Source organism: Dinoponera quadriceps, unplaced genomic scaffold, assembly GCF_001313825.1.
Source record: "Dinoponera quadriceps isolate SergipeBrazil2010 unplaced genomic scaffold, ASM131382v1 scaffold3024, whole genome shotgun sequence".
NCBI classification, from domain to species: Eukaryota; Metazoa; Arthropoda; class Insecta; order Hymenoptera; family Formicidae; genus Dinoponera; species Dinoponera quadriceps.
In genome coordinates, this window is record NW_014557455.1 from 436,290 (window position 1) to 463,344 (window position 27,055).

General features: G+C 45.2%; 2 protein-coding genes across 5 annotated transcripts; both read left to right on the plus strand.

Annotated features, from left to right (window-relative positions):
- The first annotated feature begins 24 nt into the window (after positions 1 to 24).
- Positions 25 to 18,961, plus strand: LOC106749120. Of its 4 annotated transcripts, none has more exons than XM_014628250.1 (7): positions 25 to 110; positions 1,208 to 1,596; positions 2,305 to 7,871; positions 8,520 to 9,381; positions 9,717 to 10,091; positions 11,171 to 12,961; positions 13,650 to 18,961. In XM_014628250.1, exons 2-7 carry the CDS (start codon positions 1,293 to 1,295, stop codon positions 13,898 to 13,900), a joined length of 9,150 nt encoding a protein of 3,049 aa, XP_014483736.1. In that variant the 5' UTR covers positions 25 to 110; positions 1,208 to 1,292; the 3' UTR covers positions 13,901 to 18,961. The 4 variants fall into 4 exon arrangements, with proteins under 4 accessions (XP_014483736.1, XP_014483734.1, XP_014483733.1 ...); XM_014628248.1 differs by having other exon boundaries at positions 56 to 110; positions 1,042 to 1,596; XM_014628247.1 differs by lacking the exon at positions 25 to 110 and having other exon boundaries at positions 125 to 1,596.
- Positions 18,962 to 19,657: 696 nt separating this feature from the next.
- LOC106749137 (glycine--tRNA ligase) lies at positions 19,658 to 23,481 on the plus strand. The gene is made up of 4 exons (XM_014628297.1): positions 19,658 to 20,139; positions 20,836 to 22,516; positions 22,635 to 22,822; positions 22,901 to 23,481. Exons 1-4 carry the CDS (start codon positions 19,894 to 19,896, stop codon positions 23,009 to 23,011), a joined length of 2,226 nt encoding a protein of 741 aa, XP_014483783.1. The 5' UTR covers positions 19,658 to 19,893; the 3' UTR covers positions 23,012 to 23,481.
- The last annotated feature ends 3,574 nt before the right edge of the window (positions 23,482 to 27,055 follow it).

Consider the following 27,055-nt stretch of genomic DNA (forward strand, 5'->3'; position numbering starts at 1 on the left):
TCTCTCAGAGGGACGTCCTGGTTACTCTGCTCACGTGTATGAGGCTAGACTACACCTGGGCTGATCTCTGTTGTTCAACGGGACAGTTGAATCGTTGGCAGGCAGCTGATGTGAGTGTGCTTCCTGTATTGTAGTTTTACACAGCGAGCGAGTATGGTTGCTTGCAGGGAAGATTCCGCGAGAGTTACGCCTGGCAAATCTCCTTTGTGTCACCTCCTCGCTGTTCTAACGCTTGATACAGGTGCTATCAGCGGGTGTTTGATTTCTTTTTTTTTTACACACATGCAACGAGGAAATCTTGCGAGTTAGTCAAGCGTTACTCTTGTATGTAGAAATACATTGTGAAAGAGAGGGAGAGAAAGAGGAAGAGATTACATTAATATTTTTGGTGAGATCATTTTGTTATGATGCAATACTGAGTCAAGCATGTTTCGAAGAAGAAGCTAGATAAGATGGATAGAAAGGATGAGATAAACAGATTCCTTACTGCATATTTCTTCTAAATCAATGAATATTTCATTTTATACATTATGAGTTGAGATAGTCTGGAATATTTTGCCAGTATCAGTTGCGTTTTGCTTATAAATATAAATGAATACAAACTGAAAGAGACAGCAGAGTTGAATACATTGCCAAGAACTTTTCAGTCTCTGTGATCTGTCGATACAAGTTCACTATTACTTTTTTTTTTTAATTACATCACTCAACTATTTTCTTATATCAGTTCTGATTACATATTCTGATTAGATTTTTTTTTACACCAATGCCACTGCATGAAGCTTGGTTTACTCGTGAGAGTTAGAACGTGTCCTGCGTTACTTTGAACATTTCATTCTTTCATTCATGTATTGGCGCCATTAGCATTTCCTACTTTTATATATATACATATCTGTAATAAGGACTTCCACGTTTTATATTGGTTTAATGTTGTCCCGCGCGTTTTCTCTTCTTGTCGGCAACATAACGAATGGATTCTGGCTATTTGACAGATTTGACGAAATAATATGAATACAAAAGAAATAAACACACGTGTCATTGCAGGAGAGGGATATAGAATGGCAATTAAGCAATGTAAGTGCTAAGCAAGTAGATTGTTAGTGTTGTGGTAATAAAAAGTGTCGAGAGACATTCCACATGATATACTGTAAGATATCGATAAGGTAAACGCGGTCGTGACTTAATGGACGGTGCACACCATGTCTAATAGTCTGGACAGCTTTCTGACACGCATCGGAGACGTCACAATTGAACGCGTGACACCTCGCGGTGGCCCTAAGCCCGGCGAAACGATCATGACCAGTGAGACTGCGACCAGTGCGAACATGAACACGGAACCGCAGGCGACTAACGACGAGAGCTCGGACGAGTCGAGCGGCGAGACGACGGACGGAGAACACGAGAAGAAACTCGACGCTTTGCAATCGGAGGAGATCGAAGAGATACGCTCCGAGGGCTCGGGTGACGACATGGATCTCGACGAAACAATCGATTCACAGATCGGTGTGAGGGTAGAGGCGGAGAGGCAGCAACACCATCCGTCTCAGGAAGAGGATGATGAGGAGCCAGTTAATATCTTAGACACATTACCGCTGGAAGGTGAGTGTTGGAATGCTGATAAGATGTGAGTAGAATTTTATGTTGGATATGTTGAGTCTAACGCAAAGTAATGTGATAAAATTTGACGTTGAATTGATGATCTTATGACTTTAATAATCGATGATCTTATGACATTAATAATCTTATGATATGCGTAGTAATTTTATTAATTTCCACCTAGCATATTAGGTCAGTAATATTCGTTTCTATCATCGTGGTTTAAGTTAATCGACGATTTACTCAACGGAATTGACCAGTCACCTGGACAATTAGCTGAACTGATCAATGCGATTGGTCAATTCCGTTGAGTTAATCGTCGATTAGATTTAAAACGTGATGGTAGAAAAGGGCATAAGACTGATCCCTCTGTTTCAATTTAATCTAATTCGAGTTCTTTTTCAGCTGCCTTAGAATAAAATTGACTTAGCTGCGTTAATTAGTAAATAAATTTGAATCTAATACGATTGAATTTGCATGAAGTAATTGAACGTTCCACAAAAGTACTGTAATAATATATTATTGTTGATAAATCTTCAATCCACATGATTTCAGCTATATGATGTTATCTTACAAGTTTGCTATGAGATTGATTTATTCTTTTGCAATATTTCTCTGTTAGAGTAATTTGTGACGCAATCAAGAGCTGTATCTCGATCTGCGTTGTGTTGCCGCTGTATTTTAACGATCTCATTTTTGTATTACCAAAAGGAGCGCCTATCGAAGGTCAGGAAGTATCCGAAGCTGACCTACTAGGGAAACCGATATTGAAAGACTCGGAAGATGAAGAGAGCATGGACATCGACAAGGATGGTCACTCCGGCGGGGAGGATACGGACGGTAAGAGACAGGCGGATTCTGAACATTCCGACTCGACGAAGAAGAAGGCGAAGAAGGACGATGGTGCCGAGGGCTCCACATCGGAATGCGAGTTGAAGGCGGAGAAGAAGCTGGCCAACATGCGGCGAAACATTCGCGAGGTGATGGACGAGACACAGTTGGACGAGGCCACGCTGTCCGCTCAGCGGCAAGAGATGGAGCGTTTGAGACGGGTGCAGGAGCAGCAGAGGATCATCCGCGAAGTGCAGCGGCAGATAGCGATCAATCGTCAGAACAATAAGTCGCAGACGCGCGTTATCAGTCTTCTGCAGGGCAAGCAGAATCAACTTGGTACGACGACGCTCTCGCAGTCCTCGTCCTCGTCGACGTCGTCTACGCAGGTCCGCCTGCCGAACACGGTGCTGCTGAAGGTGAACTCTGGCACCGGGATCGGCGCGTCGCAGGCCGCTCAGGTCGGCATGCAGCCGGGACAGCTGCAGAGAAGATCGATGGACGGGGTGCGTTGGCAGAAAGGTAGGGGCGGCTATCAGAGCACGCAGACGTCGATCTCGAGGGTGCCAAGTCGCTCGGGCGCTCCGAACATGCTGCAGCAGAGGATCCGCATGATGACGCCGTCTGTGAGCATATCGCCGGTGGTGCCTAAGAAGGAGCCGATGGACCGTACGGAATACTATTCCGACTCCGATATGTCGGACATAGAGACCGAGGAGACGATGCGCGAGAAGCAGATGCACGCTTCGCGGAAGCTGACCGGGCCCAAGTACCAGAAGCCGCCCAAGGGCAAGGACGTGGTGACGATATCCAGCTCGAGCGAGAGCTCGGACGACGATTGCATAGTTCTGAGCGATCCCAGCGGCGAAGAGGAGACCGACAATGAGGACGACCCGTCCAACTCCGGTATGCACACCAACGACCGCTACAACATTCCGGACGAGCACGGCAGGGTGCTGATCAACGTCGGCCACCCCGACACCGAACCGGACGTCTTCCTGGCGCCGCAGGTGGCTCGTATCATCAAGCCGCATCAGATCGGCGGCATTCGCTTCCTCTTTGACAACATCGTCGAGAGCATAGAACGGTACAAGACCAGCTCCGGCTTCGGCTGCATCCTGGCCCACAGCATGGGCCTGGGCAAGACCCTGCAGGTCGCCAGTTTCTGCGACGTTTTTTTTCGTTGCACCACCGCCAAGACCGTGCTCTGCATCATGCCCATCAACACCCTGCAGAACTGGCTGGCGGAGTTCAACATGTGGCTGCCGTATGAGGATCCCGCCACCACCGCCGAGAAGCAGTCTAAAGCGATGAACGTGAAGATGGAGCCCGGAATGGACGTGAAGCACGAGGTGAAGGAGGAACAATGCGGCAATCAGAGCGACATGTCCAACATGTCCAACATGTCCGGTATGTCGCGGCCGATCAGCACGGAATCCGCTCACCGTTTCAGCCAGGAGCCGGCCGTCACGGCGCCACCGCCGCCGCAGCAACAGCCGATGAACGTCATGCCGACGGACACGCATCCGTACACGCATCACGTCTACGAACCGCGCGGCATGATGCCAGGCTACGGGATGCCGGACGCCGCCGCTATAATGAACAAGAGCATGATGGAGCCGCACATGCCGCCGAGTTATCATCAGGGCGAGATGCCGCAGAGCTCGCTGTACAGCGCGGCTCCGAACCCTCTGCCCAATCCTTTCCCGCCCGACCCGATGAAGCCGCCGGACGTCAACTGTCATGGCATGCCGCCGAAGTATGCCATGGAGAATCAAGCTACCGGCGTCATGTATGCCGGCGTTATGGAGAGTCGGCCGCAGGCTCCCATGTATCCCGACATGGAGAATCGGAACCCCGTGGCGGCGATGTATCCGGGCATGGGCGCTCATCACCATCCCGGCCCGATGTATCCGAGCTACAACAGCGTCTCCACCGGCACCTTCGCGAGCTACGGCAGCCAGACCAATAATCAGGAGCACTTGGAGCAAGAGTCGAAGAAAGAGAACATGCACGGGCCGCCGCTACCTAGCGCGGAAGTGAACGTGAAGAAGGAACCGGAGGAGACGATCAAGAAGGAAGAGGGCACGTCGACGGTGAAGGAGGAGATGACGGAGGAGAAGAAAGAGGTAGTGGAGAAGGTGAAGACACCGTTCTGCGTGGACACTCCCGTCGGTATGGAAATGCGGCCGAGGCACTTCCGTCTGCACATCCTCAACGACTCGCACAAAACCATGGCGGCGCGGGCTAAGGTGATACAGGAGTGGCAGGCGTTGGGCGGTGTGCTGCTGATAGGCTACGAACTGTACAGGCAACTGTCCCTGAAGAAGCCGAACAAGGCGAAGCGAAAGCGCGGCCAGCCCTTCAAGGACACCGTCGACGTGGAGGAGGAAGACAAGAACAAGGGCCTGCTCGACGAGATGCACTCGGCCCTGGTCAGCCCGGGACCGGACCTGGTGATCTGCGACGAGGGCCACCGGATCAAGAACTCTCACGCCAGCATCAGCATGGCGTTGAAGCAGATGCGGACGAAACGTCGAATCGTGCTGACCGGATATCCGCTGCAGAATAATCTGTTGGAATACTGGTGCATGGTGGACTTCGTGAGACCCAATTACCTGGGTACCAAGAGCGAATTCTGCAACATGTTCGAGCGACCGATTCAGAACGGACAATGCATCGACTCTACGCCGCAGGACATACGCCTGATGAGGTATCGCGCTCACGTTCTGCACGCTCTGCTGGAGGGTTTCGTGCAGAGGCGATCGCATTCGGTGCTGCAGATATCCCTGCCGCGCAAAGAGGAGTACATCCTCCTCGTTCGTATGACGGCCCATCAACGGCAGCTGTACGACACGTTCATGAATCAAGTGGTAAAGACACGCGCCGTGCCGAACCCGCTCAAAGCTTTCGCCGTGTGCTGCAAAATCTGGAACCACCCGGACATCCTATACCATTTCCTGCGCAAGCGGCAGGCGAACGAGGAGGACGACTTGGACCTCGAAGAGACGATCGGGGAGAAGAGCGCGGGGGGTAGTAAGAGGTCGAAAGCGCGCCAGGCGAAGGGAGAATCGAAGAAGAATAAGAAGACGAGTACGACGATCAAGAACAAGCCTGCGGCCAGCGTGCAGCCGAATGCCTCCTCGTCGACCAGCGTCGACAGCGTCGAGCCGGAGAACGCTCACAGCGCTCCCAAGCAGAATAATTACACCAACTACCCAATGCCGGTCTCCAATTCCGGCTACTCCAACTCCATGTCGCAGGGCTCGTATCCCTCGCATAGCTACCAGAGCTACCGGCCGAACGAACAGAACACGTACTACAGGAACGACAGTAATCACGGGGAATACAATCACGGGGAGTTCTACAACAATCCGGGCCAACAGAGGTACGGCAATCAGCCGTTCCAGTCGTACGCTCAGACCTCAGGCTACAACGCGTCGCAGGGATACGGCAATCAGTCGCAGAACTACATGCAGTCGAACGAGCAGTCCTCGAGTCACCCTCAGAGGTACACCGGCACGTCGACCGGCTCGGACTTCAGGTCGGATCAGAGCCAGGGCGGCAACTACGAGGCGTCCGGTATGTTCCCGCGGCAAGGCTATCCTTATCAGGAGCAGCAGCAGCAGCAGCGCAACTATACGCCGAACTTGAATCAAGGGCCTAGCAATTACCCTCAAGTCCCGAGCCAGCCCTCCTTCCAGTCGCAGATGCCGAGCCAGTCGGCGAACATGCCGATGTCGGACTACTCGTCGTACGGCGCGAGTCAGAATCCAAATTACACACCGACGCCGACACCTCAGGCCAACTCCCAGATGTACCCTCGCAACGACGCTCAGTCGCTGCAGAGCTCGATGGCCGGGTACCCAGCGTCTCAGCAGGGCCCATCTCCAGCGGCGCAGTCTCAGACCACTGGTTACATGCCACCGCCACAGCAGCAGCAAGGGCAGAATCCGTCGCCGGGTCAGAATCGGGGCTTCTCGCCGAGTCAGTCGAATCAGAATCTGGCGCTGCAGAGCCAGTCGCACTCGCCGTACACCGGCCAGCAGAGCCAGGGTGTGTCTCTTCAGGGCCAGTCGCACGGTTACGCGACGCAGGTGAACCCGAGCGCGCCGCAGGCTCCGCATGCGTTCAACCAACAGCAGTCAGGCCCGATGCCGCAGGCCCAGTCGCACGGTTACATGCAGCCGAGCCAGTCGGGTCAAGGCTCCATGCCGCAGGGTCCGATGCGTGGCTACACTCCGGCGCCGCAGCCGAGTTACCCGGCCGCCAATCAGCCCGCCGGTCAGAACGTCAACGCGCAGAATCAGACGCACAGGTATCCCGCGGATCAGCAGGGTCCGCCGTCGAACCCGCAGAACGCGGTCCACGGCTACGGTCATCATATAGCGCCCGCAGCCTCCAGTCAAGGGTCCCCGTATCCTCAACAGAATCAGCAAGGCCAGACGGCACCGCCATCCAATCAGGCTCATCCGACTTACCCTTCGAGTCACCCGGGAACGGGCGCGATGCCGCAGACTCCGCAGGCTCACCGTTACGGCGGCGCGGCGCAGCAGGTGAGCCAGAGCCAATCGATGACGTATCCACCGAGCCAACAGCAAGCGAGTACCACGTCGCTGGGTCCGAACGAGCAGCTGTACTCCAGGCAGGACAGCGCGGTGTCGCAACAGACGCAGGGCTACACGCCGGCGGCGGGCGAATTCTCGGGCGATCGGCCAGGCGCGAACGCCAGCGGCGGCAACGCCGGCGGCAACTACACCGCTGCCGGTCAGGCCCAAACGCAGAACCCCGTTATGCCGAATTACCCGACGTCCGACGGATCGTCGCATCAGAACCCGGCGGTCGCCCAGATGAAAGGTACCGACGATCCGTATTGGCAGCGCAATTATCCGCAGACGTTCAGGCCGGATCAGCAGTGCAGCGACACGTATTACCGCGAGCAGATGAATCCCGGCGTGAATCGTTATCAGAACAACTACTTCCCGCCGCAGAGCTACCCGAATCAGTCGTACACCGAGTACGCGACGACCGGCTCCGCGGATATGAATCAACGGCCGGACGAGTCGAAGGGGTCGCAGCAGGCCGCAGCTCATCCGCCGAATGTCGCGCCCTGCGACAAGAGCAGCAAAGACATGACATCCAGCATCGGTGTGCAGAGCCAGCCGATGCATCAGAGCAATCTCACCGGCACGCCCGGCTTCAACGCGGAACCGAGCCGCCAGACCTCGGCGACCCCGATACCCAGGTCCGTGCAGACGATCAATTCGGCGCACAGTCCTCGCTTGAATCAGAACGATTTGTCAAAGGAGGACGAGAGGGAGAAGGAGGAGCAATTGGAGAAGGATAAGGAGGAGAAATCTGACGACGAGATTCTCACCAAGGACGAGGAGAAGGACTGCAAGAGTTCCCCTTGTAGCAAAGACGATCCTGGAATTCCGTATGATTGGGTATGTCATATCATTTTGTGTTGGGATGTAGTATATATATTTTCTTATACTAGTATTGCAAGTATGGAAGAAAAGGATAAAATTACGAACTGTGAAATCACATAGGGGAAAGGGGGATAAGATGACGAGAGTTCGAGTTTCTCGATTTTCCTCATTTTCGTAGTAACGTCAGATAATGATCAAGTTTTTCTCTTGAGTAGCTAAAAGCCTCGCTTATTATCTACGTAAACTGAAAATGTATAAATACATTAGAATTTTGTTCAATTTAAGTTTTTCGAGAACGTGTCAATTGCGTCATCTTACTCTCATAGATGAGATGGCGAAAGTTAAAAATAAATCCTTTTATGTACACAACAAAATAATTTTCACAAACTTTAAAGTGATAAAATACAACGGTTGCTTCTCATCAAGAGATTCAAGTCGACAACAAATCTAGTTATATCATCTATTATCTTTTTACCAAATGCGAGATAAGGACAAATGATGATATAACTGGACTTGAGTCGACTTGTGTCTCTTGTTCGAAAGCAACTAAAGTGAATCAAACGTAAATGTTTATTTAATCTTAATTAGATCTGTCTCGAGGAATTAATCGTATCGTTATTTTGTGCTGGAATGGTAATTGTGCAATATTTACTTTTGTTGCAGGCGACAGAATTGATGAAGGGTTACGTACCCGGATTGATAGACGCTTCTGGAAAAATGACACTCTTCTTCTGCATCCTTGAGGAAGCTATCAGACTGGGAGACCGTGTACTCGCATTCTCGCAGTCGCTGTTCACATTGAATCTCATAGAGGACTTCCTGGCGCGAAATAGCTTAAAGTATCCGGACGGACAGACCGACGCTTGGATCAAGAACGTAAATTATTACAGGCTGGACGGTAGCACCAGTGCTTTGGAGCGAGAAAAACTGATCAATGAATTCAACAGCAATCCGAAGATCCATTTGTTTTTGGTCTCAACGCGGGCTGGCTCATTAGGTATCAATCTTGTGGGCGCAAATCGCGCGATCGTATTCGACGCTTCCTGGAACCCGTGCCACGACACACAAGCCGTGTGCAGGGTGTACAGGTACGGCCAGCAGAAGCCGTGTTTCGTTTACCGCTTAGTCACCGACAATTGCCTGGAAAGGAAAATATACGACAGACAGATCAGTAAGCAGGGCATGGCGGATCGTGTTGTCGATCAGTGTAATCCTGACGCGCATCTTTCGTTGAAGGAAGCGACGACGTTATCGTGGGAATGGGAGGAGGATAGCCAAGTGCAGGATTTCTCGCAGACCAAGGATAGTTATTCGGATGAAGTTATGCATTGTGTACTCGAACGTCATTCTTCGTTGTTGACCAAACAACCGTTTCACCACGAGAGCTTGCTCGTAGATCGGAAGGACAAGAAGCTCAGTCAAGCTGAAAAACGATTGGCCCGTCGCGGCTACGAGCTTGAGAAAATGGCAGCTAACTGCTCGAGGCCGAGTTACAACTATGTTCCAGGAAACACAGCCACGCGAGGTATGATTTACGTCCCTCGTTGAGAATATTTATTTGGAAATCGCAAAATCATTGAAGTCGGTTGTGGTAACTATTAAAAAAAAAAATTCGTGTAGACCCATAACTCGAATGATATCAATAGTGATAACATGGTAAAACAATGAAAAATATCCTGAATGATTAAGAAAAATTTCAGTACTATTTATACTTTTTAAATCATGTATCACATTTTTATTGAAACGTACGTGAATTGGATCTTTTTTGCATAACTATGGTCGATTTTATAATATGTTTTATTAGTCAAATTTGAAAATAAAGTTGATTAAAGGACGAGATAATTATAATAATCATTTTAGCAGGTGGATTACAAATCAGAGCGATTCGCGGTGGCGATGGAAGTACCACACCTAAACCTGTCGCATCTGTAAGACCTATGCAACAACGAGGTGCTGAAGGATTAGGCGCACGAGGTGTAACCGGAAGCAGATGGATTCCAGCGGAGGTGTGGCAGAGGCAAGGAATGAGCGCGCAAGAGATGACGCTACCTTTAGACGTTGTCATTCCGACCAACTCCCCGGACAAAGGAAGCATCGTTTTGAAGGCAGGCCAACGGGTAATGGTGCTCAAGAGCCCGAAGGGTATCTACATGCAGCTCGAATCTGGCAAGATTATAGCAATTCGCACTGCGCTTAAATTGAATCAACAGAAGCGGGAAGAGGAGCCAAAGAAAGGTGAGGCTATTATATCGTTATGATGTCGTTATGATATGATTATAATTCCAGCTATTCTGTTATATTCGAAAGTACCATCAGTTTTAAGCAAACAATATAAAAATAAAGGACGATACTTTCCGCTATCGGGCCTTGTATAAGAATTGTTTGTTTTCATCTAATGTTCTCTTTTTAATTTTTCTTTTTTTATTTACAACAAACTTATAACAAACTTTGCACATTAACGTATACATTATGATTTTGTCGTCAGTTTACAATTTGTCGTCAGTTTACAATTATAACCATTTGACACCGTTTTCTTCACCGTGTTCTCTTCCACCTTATGGATATCAATATGATATATTAGCAAGAAATTGGCAAATTATTAGCGAGAATATTGGTAAGTTTTTTTTTTTTTACTAAATGTTATATTATAATACATCAAATTATTAATGTTAATTTTATAATTTTCATCACGATATATATACGAATGATGATATATTGTGGTTAAGTTTTTTTTTTACGATGTATTGTTAAGAAAAGAATATATGCCCATTATTGCCGTATCTTCAGTGGTGCAATAAGGAGTCCATTCATAAATTTAATACTAGTCAAACAAAATTACATTTCTATACATTTATTTCATTATCTAAATAATATTCACTTTCAACAAAGTTGAAGTAGGTATATGTACACAATATTATAAATATTATTATAAATTATGAACTTTACATCGCTGTATTTTTAAAACAAAATTATCAATTTTTAAATTTGTACATAATATCTGCATATTAGTTTTTAATACTATAGTAGTTTTTCATTAAAATCTTATTTTTCTACCTACGACCTATTCCGTTGCTCATAACCATAATTATCTATAATTTGTGTCAATTTCTGCTGAAGATGACCAAATTATACGGTGGAAATGTTCAGATAATAAAATAATTTGTATCTGCATCTTCGGCATATATATATATATATATATATATAAAATAAATGCATGCGAATTAGATCTTTAATCGTCCGCGTATCGTCCTTTACTCTCATATATTGTTTGGTTATTAATTTCACTTCTAAATTCGACACTTCATATTTCGCAGGCGTTTCCTCGATGATACAGAGGAATTCGAAGCCCGAGGTTGGCTTCCCCTTGCGAAACAACTCTGCTATTTCAATAATACCCAAATCATCCTCGAGTAATCAAACCAGCGGCCGTCCTCTTAATAAACCATCACCTGGCCCGGGCTACAAACCGTTCGGCGACAAGGAGATCTCCAAGAGACCTAAACCTGTCGCTACCGCGACTGCTAAACCTTATATGAATCATGTTAACATAACTAATCAGGTATCTCTGTCAAGGTTACCCAAAGTCAAGCAAGAGCCAGTGGATCATTCCACGCTCGGGGAAAATTCCAATTCATCCGACGGTCAAGTGAGAACCGAACAACGAGTCGAGGAAGTTAGATTAGAGGACGTGGTGGCCGAAGTGAGCTCTAACACCGAGTACAGTCCCTCTAATCACACGCGAACCACGAATTCGGACACTGACACGTCCTTGCCGAAATCTTCCGAGGAGGGTACTCAGGTTTACTCGTCCGACACCGTTTCGTTGGCGCAAGGTGTTCAAACGCAACACAACCAAGTAGAGCCGGAATTACCGTCGACCGCTGATAAGCAATGTTCACCGCCGGAGAAAGAACCATCCAAGCCGGACTCCGTGATACCGAGCTACGGCAGATCTTTCCACAGCCAGACGGAGAAGCGGGACGCACCCAACGACGATATCATCATTGAGGAACCGCCGCAAGTGACGCCGCAGGCGGTCACGCAGACGCACGTAACCACTCCAGGACCGATGCCGTCTTTGTTGACGCCACAAGTGGTACCATCGAGCATGTCGGTACCGTCCAGTATGCCGGTACCACCCAGTATGCCGGTACCGTCCAGTATGCCAGTACCATCAAGCATGCAGGTGCCGTCGAGTATGTCGATACCGTCGAGTATGTCGATACCGTCGAGTATGTCGATACCGTCGAGTATGTCGATACCATCGAGTATGTCGATACCATCGAGCATCCCGGTGCCAACGAGTATGCCGGTGCCAACGAGTATGGCGGTGCCAACGAGTATGCCAGTACCAACGAGTATACCGGTGCCGACGAGCATGCCGATGCCGACGAGCATGCCAGTGTCGACGAGCATACCGGTGCCGACGAGCATGCCGGTACCAACGAGTATGCCGTTGCCGTCGAGCATGCCGATACCGTCCGCGCCTGTGAGAGGCCCGGAGCCACCTAAGAGTATCGCCGACTCGCCCGTCATTGCGTCATCGGTCACCTCCGTGTGCACCAGCACTAATAATCTAACCTCCCCGAAGAGCGCCGAGCCGACGAGTATGCGAGACAACATGATTCAGGGCGACCCGCCGAGCGTCCCTCAAGGATATCCCTACGCCCAATACCCGAGATACTACGACTACAGCGATCCGCGTTCCCGCTCGCTGTCCAATCCCTACGGCACTTATTTCCCTGGCGTACCGCCGCACACGGCGAATCCCAGCAGTCGACTGCCAGTAGACACGAAGCCTCCGCCGGACCTAGGAAAGCCTATGGACGAGAGGAGTGTGATGAACGTGCCTACCGCTTACTCTCAAGTATCGAGCATTACTGCCAAAACGCTGACGAGTAGCGCCACGGAGTCTAAGAGCACGGAGAACTCGGTGACGACTACCACGGCGACCTCGAGCAGGGATGAGACCACGCATATACCCACTGCATTTAGCCACCCCACCAGCACGCGTTACCCAGGCCCGTATCCGCCGGGCCCGTACGACCCGTACTCCCAGCATTATCCACCGGCGCCTGGCTCTTCCGCGGCTTATCCGCCAGCTGGTGAGTCTTTAATTAATCGAATAAGAGAGGACGGAGTGCGAAGTTCGTAATAAACCTTTTAAGCTTGATCCATTATAAGCTTAATTTGTTTTAAACGTTTAAAGAGGTCGTAAAGCTCGGTGTCGTATTTTCAATAACGCATCGAAGGGTCTACTCATAAATTTAATATTGGTCGAGCAAAATTATGTTTCTACACATTTATTTCATTATCTAAATTACAAAAATTAATTACTTAGCTCGGTAAACTCATCTCACCTTGCAACCTCTTCAAGCTTAATTCGTTAATGCCTGTTAATTTCCCTCATCTTTTGAGAAAAGGGTTGCCCTTAAGGAGGTTCTAGCATTAAGTGCCAATGGCGTATCAAGAGGTTCTTTCATAAATTTACTATTTATCGAACAAAATTTCATTTCCATACATTTATTTCATTAACCCAACAATATTACAAATTCGAAAATATTATTTTTTATTTTTCTTATTAATGCATCAGTTGATCTAATAAAGATGTACAGATAATATAAAGAAGTATATAAGTGTTTAAATATATGCTTACATGTATCCCGATGTACATATCACAGGTTTATCGTATTTATCCAAACGCTAGTAACCTCCTTAACTCGAGAACAGGGACTCTTCCGAGATGGCTTTGTGCGCTGGTTTGCGAAACATTAACGAGCGATTACGTTGCAGGAGCACCCGGATATCCGGCATACGGTGGGCCAAGCTACAACACGGATTACGCTCGCATGTACTCGGCGTTTCACGGTCCGCCACCCCCGACGGATCCCTACATGCACAGAGGATACGCCCCTCCCTCCTCGCATCCTCCCAATTATTACCCGCCGTTCCCGCATCCGCCGCCGCCGTATCCCAACTATTCCTTCCTGTCGCCGTATCCGAATCCCAACATGTCCAGCGAGCCTCAACCACCCGCACAATAGGGAAGTGATGGGGTTAAAGGGTAATCTTAATGGTCGCGAAGCGAAAGAAGAGCCGTCGCGAAGACTCGGAGGCGGTTACCGTCGCGGTTCCGAAGCTTAATAGACTGAAAGCTGTAAAACGCATCGATGTAAATATTTAGTCACAAATATTGAAATATTAAGAGAGATTCGATCGCGAGCGTGAACGCGATCGTCGTCGTCAACATTGAACCGTGCAATTTGTTGAAATGTTCAGAATACTTTAATCACTCGACTGTCAAATGCGATGTCCTTGCGATGCGTTTGTTCACTAGTTAACTCCACCGTGGAACGTACCCGTTACGAAGCGGTACAAGTCACTCCTTTGTTTGATCCTCCAGTCTCACGAGTCTCCTCGATGACTTGGTGCGACAAGAGATTCTTTTACGCGCGCTTAGGCTACGCTGCGATTTAGATTGAGAAGTACGTTTTCTCTTACCAAACACGCTACGACCGACTAATTGCGTTCTACCCGTGACTTTTTCTACTTTTTGTACTTGCGCGATGTCTTTTGCCCAGATTATTATCACTTACATGCCGCCGTGTCTCCGGCGCCGCTCACCGTAGCGAGTAACGGTAGTTTCTTTCACGTACGAAATGATAAGTTGCTGACTGCGTGTGACTGGCAAGATTGAATGAGGAGTAAATTGTACCATCCGAATGATCGAAGGGAGAGCAGCGCTGTATACTATCATTTAGCTTCAAGCGTTTACACGTCACTCAGCTCATTTTTATATAGTCCATGTAGTGAAGAGGGGAAGGGTCATTCTAGCGAAATTCTCTAACAATGATCAACGATCATAGCCAATGACGTGCGCGTCTTCAATTCGTAAATTCCGTACTTCAAGAGCCGGTAGTAGCAACATGGCTAAGAAAAAAGTGTTTCGCACGGGACTGTGAATTTGTTTTCTTCAGAGATTTTATCGCCACCACAGATGACAACAGAGCATTAATTGGAAATTCGTTCTTTTTCGAAAGAATTAAGAGATTAAGGAAAGAACATCGGCGATGTTATTTTTCTATTCAAACACGGTTGATCGTTTCTCTTCGGAAAGATTTTCGATTTTTTTTTTTTTAGCTCATGTTGCTGTGTCAAAGTCTTCATCTGTAAACAAGAGACGTAGAAAGAATTGCCATAACAAGTTTTTAACAATTCTAACGAATTTGAAATAATTCGACTGATTCCCCTCGGACGATACAGGAAGAGTAATGGATACTTGCAAGCTGTATAGACACCACACTGACATTATTGATGCTATACTATAAAATGCAGATGTTCGTTGAAGTACCTACGTGCATGAACTGTATTAGAGTCTACTGTTCAATGAGATGCTTTCTTCTCTTCTACCATATGATGTACTTTATATATCATAGCGATATATTCGACTGTTATGCCGTGACTCTTTGCGATTCAACGGTTCCGCTCCGAGAACCGGTTCTCTCACAGCCTTGCGTTGTGTTGGATTCTCTCTCTCTCTCTCTCTTCATTTTCACTTACAGAAGTATAATCGAGTTTTTATATAATTTGATGAAATGAAACCCAAGTCTGAAACATTAATTTTTTTTATAGCTTCTCTTACAAACTCTGTTTTTATAATTCTGTTTTTTTTTTAGCCATTTTATTGAAATCTCAACGAGATCGCTCACAAGACGTGTCAACTTTATTTCAAGAAAGGGCGATTTCGGAAACGAAAGCGTTGCATCGCGAGGAGTCACGTCGGTTTGCATTATACATCACTCTTCCGTGAATTTGATTTTTAGAACGCGCATCTCATTGTCTCCTCTCCTTTTCTTGACGCGCCGAGGTCGACATTCGCCGAACGACGGCGATGAGTTCAAGTCGCGCGTCTCCTACGTGTCATCTTGAACCTTTTTCCATACCATTTAAACACGCGTAAACATACGTACAGTATTCACCTGGAAACATTTAGCAGCCAGTAAACACACAGTCTACAGCATCCCTAGCGAGTTGTATATGGACTACGTATTATTATTAAACGTTACGGTTTCCGAACTAGCTAATCTTACTGAGTAGAGTGTAGGATTGTTGTTAACTAGGATGTCTTACGATTAAAGAAAAAGAAAAAAAAAATCAAGAATCACACTATCTCGGAACACGGTAGCATAAACGGGAAGAAACGTAGGGAGAGCCATGATTTTCAGAGAGCGACTCTTCAGACTCGGAACTGTGATATTTTATTAATAATCTCGTGTCGAATTCGCACTGTACGCTCTTGTCCGGAATCGATGTCGCCTCCCGACCTTGGTTTCGCGGGGAACGCGAGGAAGTGGCGCCGGGAGATCACCTCCGAGCCCCGCCCCTTCGCGACGCTCGGTCGAAATTGTTGCATTTACGTTAGTGTAAGTCAATCGGGCACGAGATGGCTAATCCATTTTTCCAAGTGGGACACAGAGGCGCGCACGGGTCTATCATGGTGCTCCCTGAAGATATTATAGACCAGTGGTATTCAACCCCTTCCTCCCCGGCGCTTCGTGACGCTATTAATCTTATTTGGACCTTCCTTTGCTCTCTTTGAAAAGATATTTTTATCGGCGTTACATATACACACACAGACACACTTACGCTCTCGCGTGTATCAGTAGCGTTACGCTTCGGTAGTTCTCTCATGAAGGATTTTTATAAGACTATTTTGTACATTTTTAATATACATTTTTATTGTGAATATAATTTGATAGAGGGCAGCGCCCCTCGCCGTGGAAATTCTTTTCCGGATCTTCGCGCGCACGCGCTTATATTTCTTCGACACACTTCACTTCCTGTCAGAGTATTTTCTTACAAGCTTGTATATTCTCAGGAATGTTTTCTCACGACTTAATACTCTCTCTCGGAGCTACCCTGCTGCGGGTGAAGTTTGCATAAAACCACCATTCTAGATGCGCAAATGTTTTCTAAGATTTTGTACTCGCGATAACAATAATGCATCTCGCGCACTTTTTGAAGGAAGCACGAGCGGCCAAGTTCTTTTCTTCTCTTTTATTTTCCGAACGCGGGCGCGTTCCCGACGTGCATTTCTTCCGAGGGTACTTCAGGTTGAATACCTCTGCGATAGACGAATTACTCTAACTACGAGATAAGCGTTCATGCCAGATATATTATTAGTATATGTCTTCGCGGCGGGCCTCTGTCACCTATTCGCCGCGAGAAACGGACGCGACGTCCCGTTTACTTTGGAAGACGCGTTGCGGTCACACGTTTCGTAGGTTCTAAGTGTACAGGTATTACGTTAGCGCAACGTGCGAGTAAGCTGTGCAATTCGATTCGCGAACAGGCGACAGAAACGAGCCCGCCGTAAAAAAAAGGGGGAATCGCGGGCGCGCAGAATGAGAGCCGTTCGTTCTGAAAGTGATACGAGTTCAATTACGAAGCGAAGCAACGACGACATTTACAATCCCGCGCTCTTTTTTTTTTTTTTTTTTTNACACCGAGTGCGACTGTTTGTGAATCAATTTTATTTAGTGTAATCTCGACGTTACCAACAATCGAGGATTATTAAATGTACAGATAAATAATCCACGTTGTTTTGTCGATTTAATCGTTTTATATAATCGGAACGTGGTAAAACGATTCAATCGCCGAGGTAATTACCGTCATTTTTTTTTTTTTCAGCGCGTCCCCGCTTCTTTCAGGCGAATTACTAATTCCAGCTCGATAGAAAAATATTGGTTTTTATTGATATTACTAGACTTAGATCTCTTTGTAATTTGCCTGGAATATAGAGGAGAGTATTGAAGCGTGATGGGAATTATTTTGGTGATTAAATCGGTTCAGTATGTCTTGAGTTGTTTCATTGCATGTTGATAATAAATAGAACGAATAGAATGAATTTTATAAAAATTTGTGGATTATTTGTACATGTGATATATAACCGCATTTAGTGCTGGAATGCGGCAAACTTCTACTCTCTGGTTTTCTTTGCGGACTCGGTGAAATTCACGATTTTGATCATACATTGCATATTTGTAACTTTTTAGCGTTATCACTCTTGTTGTCAGATGTGATTCATGAATATTAAACTGTTACTGGACATTCAAGATTTGATGATAAATACGACAAAAGTAATGAAAATAATGTAACGACTAAAAATGTCAGTTTAGGATTTGAATTGACAAATTCGAAGTATGAATACGAATTGGATAATGTATAAATATGAATATGTGCGCTTTGATCAGATTTTCAGGATTAACTTATACGACTTTCAGAACGAATAGTTCGCATATTTGCGGAGACAATTATTTCATCTCTGTTATAGCTTCTTTGCCATTTACATACTTGTAAATACCCATTATTTACATTTCATTCTTTATTTATTATTATACATTAGCCATTATTACTGCTTTTTTTTGATGTCAGAATATTGCCATTATGTAAAATAAATTGTTTACACTGATGAAATTTGTCTTGATCATGTTTGTTATTGTTGCGCAAAACGAGAACAAGAGAGAGGGAGGGAAGGAGAGAGAGAGAGAGAAAGAGAGAGAGAGAGAGAGAGAGAGAAATGAGAAAGCCTATATATACTTGTTTTTTACACAGTATTCGTTTTAAATGACCAAAATTGTATTTAACTCATAGGTCCGTATTTTCGGGATACGTTCCCTTCGTCTGTACACATTAAGATGGCTAAATATATGTTACACATAGGCTGGGTTTATTGAAAAGTTATGATAAATTTGTCGTCAAAAGGAAATAATCGCGCTCGTGTCGCAATCTTTTTCTGCGGTCTACAAGTTTCACGTTGTCATTGTAATTTTTCTATAAACCGCGCTATGGTGTACGAGACGAGATAAAGTAATAATTCAATAATAAAATAAAGGGTATTCGATAAATTAAACGGACCTGTTTTTTTTGTTGTTGAAGCGAATGACAAAATTTATAGCGTCGTTTCGTACGTATAACTTATGTATTTTATTTCGTGATGTTTTATCATAAGCTATTAATGTATGTGATTTCCTTAAGCGAGCGATTAAAAATATTTTATAAATAGGTACCTATACGTATGCTGAGCTATATTAGTTCAACTACAATATTGTTTAACAATAATCATGAAAATTAAAACTTTTGGAGATGATCATTATTGTAGTGAACGCAAATAAATCTTATTAGATATTTTTCATAAAGTAAACCTTAGAGAGTAAATTTTATTTTGTAATAAAATTACGAGAAAAGTAATATAAATATTACATTATATTACACTGACAACTCCATTAATCTGTTAATATGAGTCGTTAGTTAACGAAATCTTATATATTGGAAGCTCGCTATTAAAAAAATGAGCAGATAATTAGAAATTACGTTTTAAATTTATTACTGAATATTCTCGCATACATATAAAATTAAAATAGATCTATAACCATAAAGAAGAATGAGAGAGAGGTAACAGGTTGATTTTCCTTGCATGCACAGCGCCTCTACAGCCATGAAAGTGAACATGAATCAACGCCATCTACACACTAAGCTCATGACGTAGCCCGTATTAGGGAGAATTCACACGTTGACAGAAAAGCAGCAGCCAATCAGAACTCGCGCTGGTAGTTGACAGTTTCTGCTTTATCTACTATTTGATCTAGTTTATTACTAGCTCGAGTTCTGATTGGCTGCTATTTTTCTGCCTTTTTTCAAAGTATGAGAATTCCCTACGGTACAAAATCCTGTTATAGGGGCTCGATTCTTGAATCGATTCGTAACTATTTGTATACATAACTTGCGAATGATATCCAATGAGCATAGAGCTATTCCGTAAAAGCTCATTATCACTCGCAAATTACGTGTACGAATAATTACGATTCAAGAATCGAGTCCCGGAATGCTACTTTGGTTGCACTTCTTTGCACTTCCCGTACTGGAGGAACGGACACGTGATGATATCCGTGATACTTCGTGATACCCCCAATAACGGAACGGCCCTGGCGAACGCATGGCATAATGAATATGAGAAAGTCGTACCGCACCTCCACGAATGTTTCTCCAGCGCGGATTGTATCATATCGCTCGTAGGGTAGCGGTGCACTACGTGTCTGGAACAGTTCCTCTCGTGAAAGTTCCGCCTGTCAGAAGCATCGCTGTCACCACCAGTTTATGCGACTTTAGCCGGTGGGGTACCAAAAAGGCGAACAGAAAGCTGAAGATTGCCCTTATGCTGGATATGACGGATCCTAAGATCGAGGAAGCTCTGGCACCGCTTCGAGCGAGCGTCAAAGAACAAGTGAGTGCCATATGGAGGTGAAGTAGAAACTTCGTACTCCCTCTTTGAAAGAAACTTGTAATACTGTCGATGTTAATGTCTCAGCCATACTTCGATCAGGAATGGAACAATCTGAACATGCCGACCGGCTTCATTTAAGCTTAGCAGCATTCAAGTACAAGCATTTTTTATCTTTTAATGTGTTGATATTTTGAGTATTTTAATATTATTTCTAATAGGATTGTATTTCACAAACATTCATACATCGATGGTTGAGCGCACACTTGTTGTATGCCCACTTTTGATTAATTTTTAGTTAATATCATTTTTGTATGTCTCTTGAATGTCTCTACATAATGTACAAATATTGAATGTCTCAAAAAAGCTTGTTTTCAGGATACAAATGTTGCATGTCCTGATCTGAAAATAAATACCAGTGCATAATTGTTGTATGCACATTGTTGCTGCTTGTTTTGCTTGAAAGAGAATGCAATCAATCTAGAATAATTATAATAATAGGAAATCAATATTTGGATCAAAATTATGGCGTAATAAATGAGTGTTTCTTAAAACAAGCATATTTTAAACATGTGCTGTTGCAATGGCATCGCAAGACACACAGTAAACATTTGCATACTATGTTCAGCATTTTTGTTTATCTGATGTGTTTAACTGAGAGTTATCCTTTTTTCAGATATAACTTTGTATTCTTTGCAGGGTGACTATGTAAGGAAGCTGAAATCCGATGGCGCCCCAGAGTTAGACATCAAGAAGGCCGTAGCGGAATTGAAACTACGCAAGAAGGTGCTGGAGGACAAGGAATTGTCGCTGGCCCCCAACAATGTGACGTTCGACAGAGCGAGGATGGAGGACCTCTTGAAGCGTAGATTTTTCGTGGATCAATCGTTCGCGATTTACGGCGGTATCACCGGTCAGTACGATTTCGGGCCCATGGGTTGCTCGTTGAAGACCAACCTGTTGAATTTCTGGAGGAACTTCTTCGTGCTGGAGGAACAGATGCTGGAGGTCGACTGTTCGGTCTTGACGCCTCAGCCGGTGCTGAAAGCGTCCGGTCACGTGGAACGCTTCGCCGATCTGATGGTGAAGGACGTGAAGACCGGCGAATGCTTCCGGTTGGATCACCTGATCAAAGCGCATCTGGAGAAACTGATCTGCGACAAGAAGACCGACGAGAAGACTCGCGAGGAGTGCAGGGACATCATCGTCAAGCTGGACGGCACGACGAAGGACGAGATGGCCGCGATCCTGTCGAAGTACTCCATGAAATCGCCGGTATCCGGTAACGATCTGACCGAGCCGATAGAGTTTAACCTGATGTTCGGCACACAGATCGGCCCGACCGGCCTCGTCAAAGGTTTCCTGAGACCGGAGACGGCCCAAGGCATCTTCGTGAACTTCAAGCGACTGCTCGCCTTCAATCAGGAGCGGCTGCCGTTCGCGGCGGCGCAGATCGGCAACGCTTTCAGGAACGAGATCTCGCCGCGGTCCGGCCTGATTCGCGTCCGCGAGTTCACCATGGCGGAGATCGAGCACTTCTGCGATCCGAGCGACAAGAGTCACTTTAAGTTCGAGACGGTCAAGGACATCGGCATGCTGTTGTACTCCGCCTGTAATCAGATGGACGGCAAGAGCGCGCAGCGCATCACCATAGGCGAGGCCGTCGCGTCCGGCCTCGTGGCGAACGAGACGCTCGGCTATTTCATGGCGCGGATTCATCAGTTCATGCTGAAGGTCGGCGTCGACCCGGCCCGTCTGCGCTTCCGCCAGCACATGGGCAACGAGATGGCGCATTACGCCTGCGACTGTTGGGACGCCGAGTGCCTCACCTCCTACGGCTGGATCGAGTGCGTGGGCTGTGCGGATCGTTCCGCTTACGATCTCACGCAACACACTCGAGCCACCGGCGTGAAGCTGGTGGCGGAGAAGAAGCTGCCCGCCCCGAAGACGGTGGACGTCTGCGAGATCGCACCGAACAAGGTGGTAATCGGCAAAACTTTTAAGAAGGACAGCAAAACTGTGCAAAACGCGTTAGCGGCCTTGAGCGAGGCTGAGATCGTCTCCTTGGAGAAGGTCCTCGACGAGAACGGTGAGCACGAGCTAGCGTTGCCCGATAACAGCGTAAAGATCACCAAGGACATGATAGAGGTGAGGCGTTATCAGAAGATCGTTCACGTGGAGGAGATCGTGCCGTCGGTGATCGAACCCTCCTTCGGCATCGGTCGTATCATGTATGCTCTGTTCGAGCATAACTTCCGAGCGAGGGAAGGTGACGAGAAGAGAACGTTCTTCGCCCTGCCGCCGGTGATAGCGCCCTTGAAATGCTCGGTCTTACCGCTCAGTGGCAATGACGAATTCGTACCATTCGTCAGGAAATTATGTAAGCGAAATATTTTTCTAAATCTATGCGTTGTCCCGTGTAGAACGTTATTTCTCCGTGTTTTGTTGTCGTTTGATTTCCTATGCGTTAATAATTTCGGTCCTGTCGTTTATAACAGCGCAAGATCTCACGAGAGCGGACGTGTCGCATAAAGTTGATGACTCTTCCGGTAGCATAGGACGTAGGTACGCTCGTACCGACGAAATAGCGATACCATTCGGCATCACCATCGACTTCGATACCCTGAAGACGCCGCACAGCGCGACGCTCCGTGACAGAGATAGCATGGGGCAAGTTAGGATAAACGTATGTATATTTGCTTTATTATTACTGTTTAATTATTGCCCGTTGGGAATGGAAAAGAACGAATGTTTTAACCCGCAGTTGGACGAACTGCCCGGCGTGGTGAAAGACCTTTCTTATGGCAGAATTACTTGGCTGGAAGTGGAAGCGAAGTACCCCAAGTTCGAACAACAAGAATCTACAGAACCGTAAAAAGCATAGATAGATCGGAAAATAATTTATTTGTATTAAGTAAAAGCTTGTAATAATATAAAATTTATATCACTTTTACAATTCGTAGGGTATGCGATGTTTAAATCGCATATAACTTATCACAGATGTTTTCGACATTTAGCATTGAGGTGCCTATATCAGATGAACATACCGTTAACTGTTTCAGTAAAGAACAAAGAAATTCAGTGTTCTAAATAATCAATTGAGAGAAGCAATTTTTTTTAGGAGAGAATTTGTATAAATGCATCTAATAATCATTTAAAATGCGAGGTAAACTTTGAGGACTGGTGACATTCAATACTATTAACGGTAGACAGTTCACCGCCGATTTTTATCTCTTTAATTTATTAGCGCTACCATGCAGCCACTTGTGCATTTTTCTAAAGCATTTATTTATCTAAGAATTTTTATGAACACTATGTAAAAAATAAAGATTTGTTCCTCCATAATTTTGTCTCCTCTCTCTCTCTCTCTCTCTTTCGGCTTTTTATATTTTAATATTATTGACTGTTAATGTTATCTCACATGGTACGGATATAATATTACACGGAAAAAAGTTTGGTTATATATTAACTATATTTAAATTATAAGAACCAGAAATTCTATTTCAACCAGAACGCATCTAGTTGTTCCCTTTCTGGTTAATTCAACCAGATTTTTCCTGTATAGAGATTGAATGAAACATAATACAGAATGTAATATTTATTATTACAAATTATATAATTATTCGATATGGAAATTGATTTTACAAAATCGTTTTTTGGGATTTCTGATAAAACAGCTGTTGGCAAAAGTGTTTTCTACGCCGCATTTACCCGACAATTGGTTACCATGAATGGATCACAGATGGCATTATGGATCAACGCCAATTTCTTTAATAACGAATATTATTTAATTTTATAACGGCTTAATGAAGGATAATTGAAATACTTGAATTATACAACTTAAAGCATAATACGCATAATTTTATGAGATTAATCATATTTAAATGATATATTGAAATTATAAACATATTATTTGTATGATTCGCGCGGTTCACGAAATTTATATCACCCGTTACGCGCGACGACCAATCACAGCGTTCGGATCGCTTGAGATATCACTCTACGAATTTTATCGTTAGTTCGGACGAGAAATGTCGCGCGCGAAGGATCGTCCGTCATTTTCGATACGCGAATATACGGGTTAAAGTTGTAATCGGTCGATTATGACGGTGGAATCACGAAGGGTAACGGGTTGTGAGCGCGGATTCATTGATATTTGCCGAAAATTTCACTCTTCGATAACGTACAGGTGAGGATTAACTTTGTATGCTTACAATAGCATACTGTCTCAAGATGCCATTATGAGCAATAGAAATACGTTGTACAGTCCTGGTCCATATTATTAGACATACTTTAATTTTTTTTTTACAATTCATTGATTTCCGAAAACCAGCTCCATAATACGGCTCATCTATCGATCGAATTAGGTTAAGAACCATTATTCTATAAAAAGTATTTTTCCTATGACGCCATTTTGGTTGACCGTTACAACGACTTTGAACAAGTATGAACCTGCACCAGTTGCATTGCGATAACGTGAACAGACGTGTTTTAAGTGTGTCAATTGAAATAAATTTTATTTTCATATGCGCTCATACAAGTATTTCAACAGTTCTGTTCAATTTACAGGTTCAGCATTGTTAGAATATTTTTGTGATACGTTTCATACATATAATTGATTTAATTGTTAAAAGTGGGAGCATAAAAAAACATTTATATAAAAATATGGTATATAAAATATAGTAATACATATGTAAAAGTATAATATTACTACAATTGTAACGAGTTATAATATAAAATATGCAAAAAGTATATGCAACAATTATTTCTAATGAATCGTGTGTCGAGTGTAACCACAATTATATGATCACTTGTTATATCTTACATAAAATATTAATATCGGATGGCGAGTTTTATTTTAACTCGCTGAGCATCTTCAGCGTAGTCAGTAGGAATGATTTTTTAACTATCAACCATGGTGACCGCAACCGGCATCTGCGATTGAATTCTAGTCCAGTTAATCGAGTTCCTGGCTCTCAGCCTCGAATCTCATGTTTTCTCTGCTTGGCTATCATGCAAATATGAAACACAGGATATGAAATATTTATGCTATGAAAAATAAACAGAAATCTCTTTTTTTGAGATTTTTATCTTATCCATCTTTATGGATAACATCTTTCGAGTAGACCGTCTTATATAACTATTAATTGCAACTCGTACGTTTGTTCCAGGTATGCTTTAATTCATCTTACACGATCATACGTTTTACACGTCGCCTCGTATATTATTTTATACACGCGACACGACGGCTGGCGCATTTTTGAGTACCGCTCTCTGTGTGGGATTGGAGAATTTCGTGGGAGCGTGATAGCGGAAGAAGGAAGGGATGAGAGGAGAAACAGAGTCAGCGGGCTGCTTCTCGTGGGTGCGGTGCCAATTATCCACAGTGGCTCTTGAGAACGAAAAAGGAGGACCGGCGTATCCTTAGGCGGTAGAAAAGACGAGACCCCGGGATTTCTCTTCTCTCTCTGCTTCCCCTCCCCTCCCCCCTACCTCTTTTTCTCTCTCGCCTGCCAACAACCCTCCGCGAGGACGTGTCGAATCGATTCTCCCCGACTCGTTTACAAGTTGTTCTGCGAATGGCACTTCGCGAACTGCCGCGCGCGTTCGCGAACTCGCGTAGGCGAGAGATGGAAGTGCACCTTGCCTCTCGCTGCGAGATATATATTCGAATCGGTCAGAAATCGTCCGATAGGAGACGCACGAGTCCATAATTTCCGAGAGTCGAGAGATAACGATAACGACGCGCTGTTTTCACGCGGTCTCGAGGGAACGTCGTTTTCACGCACGTACGATTCATGCACTGGTGTCGTTTACGAGTACTCTTTTAACCGGATCCAACTTAATCTCTCTTTTCGCGTTAATTCTTCCAAAACTCGTTTTTATCGAGAGAGAGAGAGAGAGAGAGAGAGAGAGAGAGAGAATTTTTTGAGATATCTGTCCGTCGCCTCTGTCGACTTCTAGAAATGGAAACGACACGAGAGAGGTCAGTTCGAATCCATTGCGATTTCGGACGAACGAGTTACCTTTTACACACAGATAAACGGCCGAGGTTTTCGTACAGGTTCAATAGTTATCGGGGCAGCGACGAGTGATATCTCCGCCGACCAAATCGATTCGCTGTTCTCTTGTATTCTCGGCATTGGGTTACGAAAACATTGGTCGGTTTCTGTTTTCTCTGTTCATCGCCGGAGCTGTTCCCCGGCGCCGAACCCATTCAGGAAACCCATCGGGAATGCAGGCGTTTTATGTCTCTCTCTCTTTCTCTCTCTCTCTCTGTCCTTCCCTCCCGCGAACTCTCTGTCTTCCCGTTACTATTTCTTGCTTGCTCTCATTCAGTCACGATCCGTTGATGCGATCCGCCGTGCCGTTCCATTGAATTACGACTTTTCTCGACGTCGTCGACCCCGAAAATAGGTTCACCAGGAAGAATCTCTATTTATGTCGCGGTAGGTCCGCGACATTATTACCATCACACAGGCGTTTATATGGAGTATCTCGAAACAATCGTGCTATAGTCCAATCACAGAATATAAACCGCGGAGAATAGCTTCAAAGAGACACATCGAGATATCGGTAATTTTCAAAATACTAACAATTTGAGATTAAGGAAAGAATCTCGACGATGTAAGATTAAAAATATAGTTAACACTAAATCGCATTTTTGGTTAAGTGTATTTTAAATTTCGACCGAAACTTGACGGAAACTTTATGGAAGTTAATTTTATAGAATGTTGGTGAATATCGAATGAAACTAATTTCTAAAAGCTTAGAAGACAAATATTTCAATCTTCTAAATCAGATAAGCAACAATGATACACAAATAAAATTAAAAATTAACGCTATCATAACGATAATTTGCTCGTAAGCGGATCTTCTTCGTTACAAAAGTTGAAATTCGAAATCAACTCACGAACTC

What these genes read in the sequence shown, in the direction of transcription:
- LOC106749120 (XM_014628248.1), top strand. Translation starts at nt 1,197, where the DNA reads ATGTCTAATAGTCTGGACAGCTTTCTGACACGCATCGGAGACGTCACA. An exon ending in CTGGAATTCCGTATGATTGG is followed by an intron (nt 7,872 to 8,519) that starts GTATGTCATATC and finishes CTTTTGTTGCAG; the next exon opens with GCGACAGAATTGATGAAGGG. An exon ending in CGCGGCTTATCCGCCAGCTG is followed by an intron (nt 12,962 to 13,649) that starts GTGAGTCTTTAA and finishes ATTACGTTGCAG; the next exon opens with GAGCACCCGGATATCCGGCA.
- LOC106749137 (XM_014628297.1), top strand. Translation starts at nt 19,894, where the DNA reads ATGTTTCTCCAGCGCGGATTGTATCATATCGCTCGTAGGGTAGCGGTG. An exon ending in GAGCGAGCGTCAAAGAACAA is followed by an intron (nt 20,140 to 20,835) that starts GTGAGTGCCATA and finishes TATTCTTTGCAG; the next exon opens with GGTGACTATGTAAGGAAGCT. An exon ending in ACCATTCGTCAGGAAATTAT is followed by an intron (nt 22,517 to 22,634) that starts GTAAGCGAAATA and finishes CGTTTATAACAG; the next exon opens with CGCAAGATCTCACGAGAGCG.